Source organism: Pleurodeles waltl, chromosome 4_1 (genome assembly GCF_031143425.1).
Source record: "Pleurodeles waltl isolate 20211129_DDA chromosome 4_1, aPleWal1.hap1.20221129, whole genome shotgun sequence".
Taxonomy (NCBI): domain Eukaryota; kingdom Metazoa; phylum Chordata; class Amphibia; order Caudata; family Salamandridae; genus Pleurodeles; species Pleurodeles waltl.
The window spans coordinates 305,637,780-305,652,890 of NC_090442.1; the positions used below are offsets into that span (position 1 = coordinate 305,637,780).

Here is a 15,111-nt window from a genome sequence, read left to right on the forward strand (position 1 = left end):
CTGTACTTTTATTTTGAAAGCAAAGAATCATCAAACTTGCTTCCAAGCTTCTGCAAACATTTTCATCTAATCAAAGAACATTCTGTGAGCGTTATATGTAGCCTCATATTGGTGAACTTCCAAACATATGTGTACACATTTTTTTACTGGAATCACTGTGCAGTGTGACCTTATAAAGTTTAGTTAGAGCACTCACTCCAATAATAAAGGCTTTGCATTAACAAACTATAAATACTAGTTTGAACAGCATTAACACATGGCCACAAATATCACCTCAGCTGCAGCAGTTTACTCCCCTGTAAAATGGCAAGCAAAGGGTTTGTGCTGTAGGGAAAGGGGCTGCCCCACTTGTCCCAAGGACAAAATGAACATGAAAACATGTTGTCCTTGACCCCAAACAATCTGTGCTGTGTGTCAGGCTACTGGAATTCCACACCCTTGTGTAATGATTAGGCAATTGAAGCAAATGCAATATACATGCAAACATTTTGTATGTTTTTAAGAAAAATAACTTATCTTCTCTACAGCAATGTGCAAATATTCACAACATTCTTCAAACATACCTTTCTTGTCCAGCAGTATCCCAAAGCTGCAGTGCCACTTGGCAGTTGTCCACTGTCACTGTTTTCACACTATAATCAATCCCTATTAAAAACAATTAGAAACAACTTAATGCAATTGTATATGCGCTTTAAATATTTTCAACAAATTGCAAGGGATTGCATGTGTCAGAATGTTAGAGAGCAAACATTATTAATAAAAATGAATCACTAAAACGCGATGTGAAATAATGTGTATTTAAAGGCCTAACTGAAAAACGTGTGTTAGGAAAATAAAAGTGCAGCTTTAATAGTGACTTACATGGTGGACACCATACCACAACATGCATTATACAAAATAACTATGTCTAATGAAAATGTATTTGGTTTAATCATAACTATATGTAGTAAAGAAGATGAAGTATTAGATGGCAGACTTTCTCCAGTTAATTCTGAGGCCAGAGACCTTTCCAAAACTCTCCAGCATGTCTATTACCCCTGGCAAGCCTACTTCTAAATTGTTAAGAAATAGTAGCATGTCATCTGCATATAATGCTATGAGGTGTGCTTGGTTGTTGATCATTATACCCTCATAGTGTCTCCTTGTCCTCGCTGTTTGTGCGAGGGGCTCCACTGCCATAGTGAATAGGAGGGGAGAGACTGGGCAGCCTTGTCTGGTCCCCCTGCCCACTGGGAATGAATCAGATATTATGCCACCTGTGCGTATTCTCGCTGTGGGGTTGGTGTAAAGTAGTCTTGTCCAGCACGCAAAGTCTTCTCCCAGCCCTAGTTTTAGCATAACCAGTTCCAGGTAATCCCATCGTAAGCTGTCAAAAGCTTTTTCTATATCTACTGATATTATCGCTGCTTGAGCAATTAGTGTAGTGGAGGGCATGGTGTGTAGTATGGAAACTAGGCGTCTGATATTTTGAGCTGTGCTGCATTGCGGGATGAATCCTGCCTGATCTTGATGAATTAGTTACGTCATGTGGGCTGTGTCTTGAGACAATTTAATTAAGATAGGATCAGTACTATTGCTTTCGCGCCACGCAGTTTACGTGGGCCGGAGTGTAAATATTCGACTATCGAAAAGGAGGCTTTGGCAATTTTGCTGGGCTACAAGAAAATTTAAATAATTTCTGTGGGGAATCAAGTTTGAAGTTTGCACTTATCACAAACCCCTATGCGAGATCTTTGAGAAAAAGGGGTTGGATAATGTTTCAGGTCGTATTTGTAAGTGGATTGTTGGTTTACAGGATTACCATTTCGATGTGAAGTATGTTCCGGGTTGTGAGAATAAAGCAGCGGACTGTTTATCAAGAATGAGGAATGTAGATTGGGGTGGAGATGACTCTGATGATTCCTGGTGGGTAGACGAGGAGGTTAAGGTATGTGCTGTCACAGACGGGTGTGTTACAGAGGATGAATGGATACAAGGAATGGATGAGGATGTGGACCTTTCCCGTGTCAGTGATTTACTTTCGGCTGGAAGGGCCTTAAGTAAAAAGGAGAATATAAGTGAGAATTATAGTAAAATTTGGTATGAACTGTCCATTCAGAATGGAATTGTATTAAGAGGGGAGAGGTTGATTCCCCTGTGTAATTTGCGTGAGCTCATCATGGACCTTGCCCATAGTGGTCATAATGAGATTTGTAAAACTAAAGAAAGACTGAGAGGAGTGAATTGGTGGCCAGGTATGGATTTAGTTATTGAAAGAAAAGTGCGAGATTGTGTGGAGTGTAATGCTGCAGATAAGTCGTTGAAAATTAGAACTCAACCTATGATACTCAAAAAAACTCCCAATGAAGTGTGGGACTTAGTATCCATTGATATCTTGGGACCGTTGAAACATAAATCTCATTCGAAATTTGTCATAGTTCTCATGGATGAATTTTCTAGGTGGCCAGAAATCATGATCTCTTCAGAGGTGTCCTCTTTGACTGTTGTAGAATTTCTCACGGATGTATTTAGCAAGGAGGGTAATCCTAGGTCCATCTTGACTGATAATGGGGTTCAATTCACATCTAAACTTATGTGTAACTTTTTGAGAAAAAGAGGGATTCTGCATAGAAAGAGTGCCATGTATCATCCTGAAACCAATGGGATGGTGGAACGCTTCAACAGGACGTTGAAGGAGACCATCCAGTTGGCAAATCATTTAGGGTGTGAATGGGAATTCATGATTAAGAAGAAGATTGAGGAATATAGATTCACGCCACACACTAGCACTGGCCAATCCCCTTTTGTCATGTTCAAGAAACGTATACAACATACGATGGTATATCCTCCGTGGGTTAAGGTTTACACTAAGGAACAACTCAATTATGAAGGTCGGAGAGATTCAGCAGTGAGCAAACATTTGTCTTGTCAGGAGAAAAGAAAACAAGTGTATGACATGAGGAAATCTGTAAAAGAGTTGCATTTTGGAGTGGGTAATTCGGTTAAGGTCAGTTTGCCTGGAATAACTACTGGGGGCAGTCTCACTTTAGTAGAGTTTTTAAGATTATTGAGGTTTACAGAGGTGCTGTTAAGTTGAATGATGGTCGTGTGTGGAATCTCATTCGGATTGTCAAAGTTAAATAATGTATATATGTGTATATTTATTTATTTTCTGGAAGAGGAAGGTGGTGTGGTATTGTGTTAAGAATAAGAAGAAAAAAAACGTTAATGTATTTAAAATGTATCATATAATTTGTGTAATATTACTTTTGTATTCCTTTCTCATTGTTTACTTTTATTGTGTAACATGGTATCTTCCAGCTGCCCCTGCTCCAATAACGGTACTGCCTGGAATGTGTAGAGTTGGGCAGTTGGTAAAGGAGCAGAGCAGGAGTGGCTGGAGTTTCTTTTCTTCCTTCAAACTTTGACTAATAAATACAGATTGCAGCTTATCTTCCATGGTTTTTTATATTTTGGTTACTTCATTTTTGGCGACGAGGATGGGATTGCGCCGAAGATAAACCCATCTTTAAATCTTCAAATTCTCTCTGACACCGGGAGAGTTGCCCTGCTAAAAAAGATAGCACTGCCCAGACTATTATACTACTTCTCCACTGCCCCCCTAATAATCCCTAAAAGAGTATTCCAAGACGTGGAGTACCTAATCGTGAACTTCATATGGGGACCGAATAGACACAGAATTGCTCTTAACACACTTCAGAGGCCCACTTCGGAGGGCGGATTAGCTGCGCCAAACTTAGAGATTTACTTCTGGGCAGGGTAATTACAATGGATAGCAAGGGCAATCAGTGAGTCCCTAAATACGGCCAACCCACAGACCTTATTAAACTGTGCCCTAGAAAACATTCTATATATTTTACTGAACCCTAAAAAACCAGCGCAACAACTCCCACTTGAATGGGAGGTGCCCAGACATTGCTAGGACCAATTCCTAAAACGGACGCGCACAAAAAACCCCTACACACCCGAGATCCCCCCTAGGGCCACATCATAACACATACTAGCAAAATGACAAAGTATAATATCACGAAAACAGGAGATTTGTTCAATAATGGTAAACTCTGCAACTACATTGAGCTGCAAGAGCGGTTCAATCTCCCCTCGGGCTTATTCCTCACTCACACTGCCTTAATCAACACTGTTCAAAAATTATGGGGCACAAAATCAAGTGAACCAGACACACACGAGAGCTGCCACCTCCTCTGCACAGTGGGAGACCAGAAAGGGGTAGTGTTGGACTTTTGCTTATGCAGGGTCATCCCCAGTCTTTTTTCGCCTCCTGCCTCCTATTTTTTTTCTGACATGTTGCTGTTGGCTTTTCAACTCTGAGCACTTTACCACTGCTAACCAGTGCTAAAGTGCATATGCTCTCCTGTTTAAATTGTGTGTAAGTGGTTTATCCATGATTGGCATATTTGATTTACTAGTAAGTCCCTAGTAAGGTGCACTAGAGGTGCCAGGGCCTGTAAATCAAATGCTACTAGTGGGCCTGCAGCACTGGTTGTGCCACCCACATAAGTAGCTCTGTAATCATGTCTCAGACCTGCCACTGCAGTGTCTGTATGTGTATTTTTACACTGTAAATTCGACTTGGCAAGTGTACCCACTTGCCAGGCCTAAACCTTCCCCTTCCTTACATGTAAGGCACCCCTAAGGTAGGCCCTAGGTAGCCCCAAGGGCAGGGTGCAGTGTATGGATAAGGTAGGACATATAGTAATGTGGTTTATATGTCCTGACAGTGAAATACTGCCAATTTCGTTTTCACTGTTGCAAGGTCTGTCTCTCTCTCATAGGATAATATGGGGGCTACCTTTAAATATGATTAAAGTGTAGATTCCCCTAGAGAGTAGATGGACATGTGGAGTTTGGGATCCCTGAACTCACAATTTAAAAATACATCTTTTAGTAAAGTTGATTTTGAGATTGTGCGTTTGGAAATGCCACTTTTAGAAAGTGAGCATTTTCTTGCTTAAACCATTCTGTGACTTTGCCTTGTTTGTGGATTCCCTGTCTGGGTCAGTTTGACAGCTGGGTTGTTTTTCACCTCACACCAGACAGTGACACAAAGGGAGCTGGGGTGTGATCTGCATTTCCTGATTAGCTATCTCTGCTAGGAGGGAGGGGTGGAGTGGTCACTCTCATCTGAAAGGACTGTGCCTGCCTCTGACAATGCTGTCTCCAGCCCCCTGGTGTGTGTCTGAGGCCTTGCCTGGGCAAGGCAGGATTTCACAAGAAGGTGTGAGTCCCCTTTGAAGAAAGGTGACTTCAAAGACTAAAATGGGTATAAGAAGGGCACCCAAACTTACAAACTTTAGAAACACTTCTGGAATCAAGAGGAACCTCTGCCTGGAGAAGAGCTGATCGCTGAGGAACAAGTGCTGCCCTGCCTGTGACTGTGCTTTGTGGAGCTTTCCTGCAGTGCTGCTTCTGCCTGAGTAAGAGGGCAAAGACTGGACTTTGTGTGCCTTCCATCTTGAAGAAGAAATCTCCAAGGGCTTGATGTAGAGCTTGCCTCCTGTTGTTGAAGTCTCAGGGATAGCAAAGACTTCTTCCTGCCAGCACCTGGAGTCTCTGGAGAGACCCCTACTCTGCTCTGTGGTGCCCTTCCAGTTCCTGGGACCCTGAAAGGAGAGGCTGGCAGCCTAAGGACAAAAATACACGCACCGAGTGCCGTGCGGAGAAAAGATCGACGCGAATCCGATCGCGGCTGAGAAAACGACGCGACGCCGGCTCCGCAGCTGAGAAACGACGCCGCAGGAAACGCGACCGGAGAATCGACGCCCGGAGCAGGAGAAACGACGCGCAGCATCGCTGACGAAGGCTGAGAGATCGCAACCAGCGCCGCGGGACTTTCGGACCGTCGCGTGGCTGGCTTTTTCGACGCGCCTCGCCGTGCCGAGCTGTTTTCGACGCATATAACCGTGCAGGGTTATTTTCGACGCACACCGCCCGTGCGGGGTTATTTTTGACGCAAACCAGGTACATTTACACGCTAGCAGCGCTAGTGTGTTGTTACAACTACCTAAAGACTCTTTTTATTTTAAACCTTTAAAAAATCATAACTTGACTTGTGTATGTTGGATTTTTATCGTTTTGGTCTTGTTTTGTCTAGATAAATATTTCCTATTTTTCTAAACTGGTGTTGTGTCATTTTGTAGTGTTTTCATTAAGTTACTGTGTGTGTTGGTACAAATACTTTACGCCCAGCACTCTGAGGTTAAGCCTACTGCTCTGCCAAGCTACCAAGGGGGTAAGCAGGGGTTAGCTGAGGGTGATTCTCTTTTATCCTAACTAGAGTGAGGGTCCTTGCTTGAACAGGGGGTAACCTGACTGTCAACCAAAGACCCCATTTCTAACAGGTAGTATCGAGAATATATAAAGCTCTACAAAGCAGCACCTGTTTACCATTGAACAAACTTAGATCCAAATGGCAGATCGATCTAAACATTATCCTAAAGGACTCCCAATGGACCAGAATCACCTCCCATATTTACTCTGTATCCAGAAACGCAAGGTTCAAACTGATAAACTTATACATCTATCATAGAGCTTACTTGACCCACAATTATTAGCCAAATTTTACAATACGAATAATTCTAAATGTCCCCGATGTGAGGATCTTTCAGCAGACCTTCTGCGTATGCTTTAGAACTGCCCGAAAATTAACCCGTACTGGTCCGAAGTATTCAGGAAAATTACCTTCAGCACAGAAAGATTAATTTCACCCACCCCAATAGTAGCCATACTAGGGGATTTCCCTCGCCCTCCAGCACAAAAAATGTCCAATAGGTTCATAGACCTGGCGCTAGTACTAGCAAAGAGAGAAATAACTTCTCACTGGAAGGACCCGTGGGGTCCCCTGGTGGAGAGATGGCAAAATGCCCTAGTGAAATGGGCCGAAACCGAGAGTGATGTACTGCTGAAAGAAGCACTGCAAGGCCAAAGACCTAGAGACAATGCTAAACACTGGGACGCTCTACTGGACAATTTAAAAACAATGGATGCCTCCACTTCAGAGGATAATACATCTGACTCAAAATCAGACTCCGTACAGTCAACAGTCACTACGACATAACGTACACCAATGAACACCGACTAATCTCCTGGCAGCAGATGAAAGTTGCAACAAGAATAATAGATGACGGACTAAAATGCGAGATGGGGTGGAGGGGGGTTAGTACACCCAGTTGGGTTTTACTTAGTACTTGTATTTGTAATGCGATATAATCCTTTGTTAAAAGCAATAAAATATATATATTTTTTTTTAAAGTATTCATGTATTACAAAACTAAAGTTTGAAATTATTATTTAAATGTTTTGTTTTCTTCATGTGCTAGCATTAGTGAAAAGGCCTATGTTTTAACATTTAAGACCTATATTTTATCATTTTCTAGAAGCACAATGTTTTAAATGTTGCTGAATTCACTGAAATGTTATGCAAGCACTTTTTTAAACATCCGGTTTGACTTGCACAGTGAAAAAATTATGTTCTGTTCTTGTTTCATTCGTCGAATTTACTGGAGATAATTATTATAATTTTAAAACTTTACTTCAGTGCTCCATGTCATGTTTCATGCTGCATTTTAAATTTGTATTGAATCCTACGGAAGCTGCTGACCGGAGGCGAGAGTGGAGTGACAGCTTAAACCAATCCAAATATGCTGTAAGAAGAAGAAATACATCTGAAGTGCATTTGATGTTTTATAGGCTGCACACTAAACCAACTCATAGTCTTGTCCAATAGAGGCTTAGTTAGTAACTTTTAGGACTTTAATATAGCAAAGTTTTAGGTGATGTAAGTCAGTTCTGTTCTAGTTCTGTTTTGGTTGTGTTCTAGTTCTGTGCTAGATGTGTTTCTGTCTTTGCCTATGAGTTCAGATACATTAGGCCCCAATCATTGCGCAACTGTTGTCCCATTCATGTTCCTGATGCCTGGTGCCATCTGAAAACCTGCAGTTCCTGTGCTCTGCTGATGAAAACCGTGCTGACTGTTATTTCCTTTTGTAGAGGTATAACCAATGTGCATTTATTTTTCCTTTGCAGATTTTCCCTTTAGAAAATACAACTGCATGTTTTTGGTTAGCGCCATAGTTAGATGTTTTCCAAATTAATTTTTGTCTTGTTTTATTTTTGCATGAAGCCCACACAGGCTTTTCAAATTAGAGTAATAGCTAGGGATGCCTGACTTAATATTTTATTTTAAATGTTTTATTAATTAATTGTGATTAATTTAACTTCACAAACTAAAAGTATGCAGTTTCTATTTTTCACTTGATTCTGTTTTTATTCTGTATTGTTTTCTTGGAGTGTGTAATGATAAATGGTTTGGCTAGATTGAGATTCCTTAGGCATTTTGGACAGCCTGTGATGTTTCTGTACTTCTATCATTTGGTGTTGTGTACACTCTATGTGACTTTAGCATTGTTAATTTGAGGGCAATAAATGTTTAATCTTTACTAAACGGGTGTGGTGATTCATGGCCACATGGGTAATGGTGTGTATAAATTACCAACTCTAAATTGAAAATATTGATTATTGGATGATATGTTTGATGTTTATTGGTCACAGTGTCTGATTGGTTGCTCTCTTACTCCTGAGTCCAAAGATTCAAGTTGACCTCTCAGGGTGTAGATGTCACTGCCCTTTTACATGTCACATTATTATAATAATATAAAATAATATAGGGTCTGACACGCCCACAGAATGTTTACTTACAGATTCTGAACTTGCCGTGACCAGATATGAATTTAATAACTTGTAGTTCTACACAAAAAGGGGCGAAGGTCCAAAAACAGTCAGTCACTGATTGAGGACCTACCAAATGTCCTACAAACGTATTAAAATAATTAGAATATACATGCTATCATATACTGGGTGAGGTGTCTTCTATTATTCAAAATATCTCTGTAGGAAATTTGGAAAGTCTCGAATCAGGGACAGGCTGTGTTTGGGCCCTCACACCTCTTTGTGTAGAACTAGATATCATTGGGAGGATGTATGAAGGCTGTGGGTAACTCTCTCTCTCTTTTTGTGTGAAGTTAGTAACCTATAATAAATGGCTCTTAGTGTGGGGATACCACCCACACTGTGGAATTCCAGCTCTGTGGTTCCCTGATGCAAAAACCAGCAACCTTGTATTAATGGCCTATCTACTGTAATTATTTTATTAAATCATTTGAAAGAGTTAAGGGGAAAAATTACATTTCTGGGAACATAAGTCAAGATTCAGTTAATTTTTAGCTTACTGTATTTTACTAGTGAGAGACGGACAAGTAACAAAAAGTGAGAATAAGGAGATAACTTACCAACAGTTGCAGCTGTGCCTGAGTGGAAATAATCATCACAAAATCTTCTCAAAAATGAAGTCTTTCCCACGCATGAATTTCCAACAAAAACAATCTTAAATAAGCGATCCGGAGGAGAGTATACTCGCTCTTCCTTCATGTAAAGAAATAAGAAGTAAATTTACCACTTTGTCATAACGTAGCCATGTTTGTGACAATGTGAAGATACATTTCATCTTCTTTAAAAATGCTCCTGAGCAAACGATTTTTCTGTTCTTTGAGTTCTGTCACACCCATGTTAAGGTTCTGCTTCACAGTAATGCCTGCCCAGACCCGTGTGCTGATATTCCGTAACTATGTTGAGTGCGTGTTTACATAGTGCATATGTGGCTCACACATGACAGTGAGAATGTGCACACTGTATGGCTGCTGGGACCAGAGGGATCCATTTAAACTGACTCCTGGTTTTTGCATGGCACATAATGGAGGACGGATACAGCTTCCTCGGGCAGAGGAAAAGTACTGCTTGCATTCCTATGTTTGGAGGGTGAAGATCGAAGAAATGAAGTGAATGAAGGAGAAGAGAGAGTGGCCCTAAGAATTGAGGACCTTTTTCAAAGGGATTGGTGATTAGATTTCCCAGAGCCTTCGGCAAAGCCTGCATTTTTGTCTTTCCCTAATTGATGTTTTTGGGGATTTTGTATACATTTTATTGGATAATTTTGTGGTTAAGTACAACCAACTTCATAACTTTATTATGCATCCTGTTTTGCAGTAGAATTCAACATTTAATGCACCCATACATTATCCTGTCATACCAATTCTCCCCATCCGTTCCCCTTTGAGTCGCATATACAGTATATATGAAGGAGCCAGACCTCAGGTTGGTTACCCGGTGTGTCTCGCAATGGGTAAGAGATAGTGATGTGTGCGTGGAGTAGTTAATTCTGGGCATCAGGAGGAAGGGTAGTCATGTATTTGTTGCCCATGTTCTGGGCCTGCTGTGTCCCGCATGTCCCTCTGTCCATCGCAGTTAGCAGGTTGAGGCCAGAGAAGGAGCTATTGATGACCCAGGCTCTCCACTAATCCTCCCTAAGCACACACTATTTCTAGTGGTCACAGACCTCTTAGTGTCTCCCTAAGTAGAACTTCTCCTTGGTATGTAGCCCACTTCTCAAGTTCTTTTGTCATGCCAGTATGTGTGGCCCCCGGTGCCTTCCAGTGGCATGTGATTTCGCTCTTTGCCAGAATATATGTAAGGTCCTGGAATCTGCTGGTTACTTTTGTCTTGGAGATCTGGGGGAACCAGTCCAGGACACAATGCCCCCGCGTACATGGGATCTCCCTATCGATGATGGTTGCCACTATTCTTGTGACTTCTGCCCAATATGTCCCTAATTGTGGGCAGTCCCAAAACATGTGCTTAATCTCAAATCTCTCCACCCCGCATCAGGGACAGGTTGCCCAAGTCATGTGAAAGTACTTGTTTATATGGCCTGGTGTAAGGTATGCTCTGTGTAGGATAAAATAGCTAATCAACCTAAAGCGGGGATTGCCGGATATTTTTGGGGTTCTGTATAAGATGTTCGCCCAAGCTTTACCCTGGGTAGGGGCTCCAAATCCTCCTCCCATTTAGCTTTCAGCATATCTAATGGTAGGATCATATCTCTGCGAATTTCTCTGAACAAGCATGTGGCTGCCTTTACCGTGCCTGCCGATGTGGACAAGAATCAGACTGTAGCACAAGCCAGTGGTTCTGTTAGGCTAGCCCTCTAATGTTTTTGGACAGTCGCTGTGACTGCTCTATGAAGTAGGAAGTGACCTTTGGGTAAGCCAAATTCTACTTGAAGTTCTTCAAAGGGCAGGAGCTCACCTGATGTAAATAAGTCCCCCAATGTTTTTATGCCTGCAGCTGTCAATCCCTACCAACTCCCTCCGTGGGGCAGTATTTTCAATATTTGTAAGGATAGGGCAGGTGAATGTGGGGTGTGTGTCCCTGTTTTCTGAAGACAACGGTCCCCTGCCTTCTAACTTCAAACTCCTGTGTGTCTCCATCTGCAGCTTGGCCCATTCCAAGCAGGACTCTCACTAAACGCTGCAGTGGCGCTGTGAAGGGTCTCACAGATCTATCTGGTTCCTGTCGCATTGCGTGTACCACAATAGTGCAGCTAGATAGTAGGATTCTAATTCTGGTACCGCAAGACCACCGTTCCCCGGTGGGTGTTTTACTTTTAAAAGGCCTACCCTCCTTCGGCCTAATCCCCACAGAACAGCTATAGTTAAGGTGTTCAGATCTTTGAACATTGCTCATGGAATCCTGACTGGTAACACAGAAAAAATACAGCAATCTTGGGAGGACTACCACCTTAAGGCAGGCTGTTCAATCTGCCAGCATGCAGAAAATATTCTGCATCATGGACGGGCAACAGGGGGTGGGATCTATCCACCTGAGGCTCTTCCATGCCCTTGAAGTCCCCCCTAATGAATAACAGATGGTACAGGTATGAAGCTAGTAAACTAAATAATCTTGATAAGAAAGGTCCTTGATCAATGTTGGGGGCATTTATATTGATCAATGTTATATCACATCACTCTAGTCACCACTACAAATCTCCCTTCTCGGTCTGTAAAGCCTCCTGTATGTTGAAATGGAACACTTGCTCTGATCAAGATCCCCGTGCATAGGCGGAATAAGTGGTGTGTTATGCCTGACCTCTTCAGCCCTAAAGAGTGCTGCCCCCTCTTTAGGTGTGAGAAACATCTCTTGCAGCATAGTCACCTAGACTCCTCTCCTTTTCAGATACACAAATACTTTATAAAATTTTGCCATTGTGTGCATCTCCCTTATGTCCAATGAACATATTGTTCTATTGTTCACCTCTTCCCAGTCACCTCCCTCTATATAATAAACCTTACAATCGTCAGTGTCAAATCAGTTGATAGGATAAGGTTCAAGTGCCCCCCAACAAACAAACAACAAAATTCAATCCAACTCCACTCCCCAGGATATGTAGGCTAACACCCCCTCATCCAAACACTTAAACTTATAACCATGCTTGCAGGTGTGCCCCCTTGCAAACCACCAGTAAGGGTCGTGGTGACTTCTTGGCTCCCGCATGACCCCTTCCCATCCAGCTTTTAGAATTAGCAATGTAATGGTGGCCATTAGTTAGCCCAAAGCTAATTTTCTATTGTGCCATTGGCTTTCGGCCCCAAACATCTCATATTTCCAATGTCCTTCTTGGGTGACCCCTGGTCACAAAATTTTGTCAGCAGTCCCTGGGGTTACCACCGGCATGGCAGTCCTCAAGTCCCCCGATACACTGGATACAGGATCAGAGTTCGACTTCCTCATGTCCTCTTCGTCCTGTAGAGACAAGGTGTTCATGTCTGCACCACTCATTGATGCAACCTCTGCCATCTCCCTCCTGCACTCCTGCCGAGCCTCTTTTGCAGTGGAGGCAGACACCCTAATTCTAGCCTGGTTGGGTTGAGGGCTGGTTCTTTGTTTGTCACTTCCTCACGATCTGCAGTCAGGACAGAGTTGCTTAGTGCGTTTTTCAAGCCAGTTCCACACTTAGTCAGGTTTGTGGAAGAAATGTGTCTTCTTTGCTGTCGCCACTCGAAGGAGAGATGGGAATATCATTGCATACTGGCTAACCAACTGGTGAAGTTTTGCCTTGGCTTCTTTGAATGTGGATCATTGTCTTTGGACCTCCCTTGAAAGTTTGGGAAGATCCATACCACGCAGTGTTCCATAATTAGGTCCCACTTCTCCCTGGCTTGGCTTAGGATGTGCTCTTTGTCTTTAAAATGTAGCAGCCTCACCACCACTGGACACGGAGGGGCTCCCGGGGTCGGAGGGCGCGTTGGTACTCTGTGCATCATTCCAGTGCAAAAAATTGAGAAATCGCATTGGCTGCAACCTGCTCTCTGAGTCATCTCTCAAGTTAGTCCACCATTCCCGGGAGCACGATTACATGTATGTTGTTGCATCAGGATCTGTTCTCTGAATCTTCCGCTCTTCGTTCTAGTGTGTGGACTTTTGTTTCCATGATGCAAGTCTATTAGTCATACCCTCAAGGACCGGCGTGATGTCTTGTAGGTCTTTTTTTGTTTGTGGTGACTCTGTCCCTAGCCGACAGTGGTCGTCCCGCAGAAAGCTCATGTCAGTGGCCAGAGAGTCTATTTTACCTTTGAGGGCCTCTGTGGAGGCCCTGATGTCCTGCAGCACATCTCGGAGCATGTGGCTCCTGGGGGGGTGGGGGGGGCGGGAGGGGAGGAAAGAGGGACTCAAAAGTAGCAGAGTAGTTTCACCAGTATGTGTGGGGTTTGACATTCCCTCCATTCAGATCTTTCTCTCCATCTGGTCCTTTTTCCTAGCCATCCTGCCCATGTTAGTAAGGGGGAGAGGGTGTCCACAGCCACTCTAAATATCGTGGGTTGAGGGCACTGACGTCTATGAGGTAGAAATGAGGGTGCTCCACCAGATGTCCATTATCGGTGCACTCCCACAATCGTGTTAATCTCTCCCTGTCTGGGGTGTGATCACATTGAAATTGGGGTGGTAGGAGTCCCCCACTATCTCCCTTCCAAGCAGATCCCCGTCTTGGGGTGGTGATATGATAGTGTCCCTCCGGAAAATGTTAGCCAGGGAGGGCCTCTCTCAGTGCCCCTCCATCAATTATGTCTCACAGATGGGGGGGGGGCTTTCAAGACCCCTGGTACCACCATGCCACTGCAGATGTGGTAAGGAAACCCAATCCTCCAACGGGTCTCCTGGGGGTTACAAGACCTCAAGACTCCCCCAGGGGCCTCCAGATGAAGGCACACGCATGGGCAAACTCAGTTCCCCTTCATCAAGTATGTCTCTCGATGGGGGCGCCCTTCCAAGACTACCTTCACCCCTAAGGCCCCTCACCGCTGCAGATGAGGAAGGAAGTGTGGTGAGCAGTTCAATAATTCATCAGGGGGTCCCCCGAGGGGACTACGAAACCTCCAATCACCCCCAGAGTCCCCAAGATGCAGGCACATGCATGGGCAAACTCTGTGCTTTCAGAGCGGTTAGGCACTGTCGCAAGGAGGGCCTAACTACTGGGCCGTTGACCACTGATCACAGTTCGCACACTCCCAAGGGATGGCTGCTCACAGTAGACAGAAGGCCCCGGCCAGCGTCCCACTGCTCACCTTTGGTTATGTTGTCTCCTTTAGGCAGCAAGGTAGCAGTGTGTGAGTCCCCAATGGCAGGCTCTCTGGGTGCTGAGTGCCCCTTGCAGATATTCTCGGGCTACTCTCTGCACTCTGATGGCAAGTCCCGCTGGGCACAATCAGTGGCTTCGTGCGGGGTAGTGCAGCGTCTCTCCCCGATGCCCAGCAATGTCATCTGACCCAGGTTCTCTATGTGGGCTGCACAAGAGTCGCAGCTGGGGCTTCTAGTGAGGGTGGCTCAGGTACAGTCCGCAGCTCAAGGCCGCCATTTTCAGCAGTTGCTGCTCAGCTGAGTCGGCCGGTGTTTTCCCTTTGGGTTAGCTCCCATGTTTGCGACTTAGGATCTCTCCGCTGTCAGTAGGTATGTGCGGGTTCCTGCTCTTTCAGTTGGAGCCCCCTTGGCCAGTCATGGAGGGCAGGAGGAAACTATATTGGGATCGTTGGCAGGAGCACCACATAATGCTGTCTACTCCATCAGCGTCAGACCTCGCCCTCCCCCCCCAATTGCTGCTTAAATAAAGCTATTGACAGGCAAGTGCAGAGACTTCACACTTAATTGTGCTCATGTTTTTGATATTTCTATTTGGAGTCAGCATCATCTCTTCCTCCTATGAGAGAC

The 15,111-nt window shown here is 43.9% G+C and overlaps 1 protein-coding gene across 4 annotated transcripts in view; it reads right to left on the minus strand.

The window, feature by feature from the left end:
• CRACR2A (calcium release activated channel regulator 2A) overlaps window positions 1-15,111 on the minus strand; it is a 953,477-nt gene that overhangs the window by 127,349 nt on the left and 811,017 nt on the right. For all 4 annotated transcript variants that reach the window (XM_069228394.1, XM_069228393.1, XM_069228396.1 and 1 more), the window contains 2 exons: window positions 9,306-9,438; window positions 564-645 (listed from right to left, as the gene is read on the minus strand). In XM_069228394.1, the coding sequence (XP_069084495.1) occupies window positions 564-645; window positions 9,306-9,438 (215 nt within the window). The remainder of the gene's footprint in view (window positions 1-563; window positions 646-9,305; window positions 9,439-15,111) is intronic.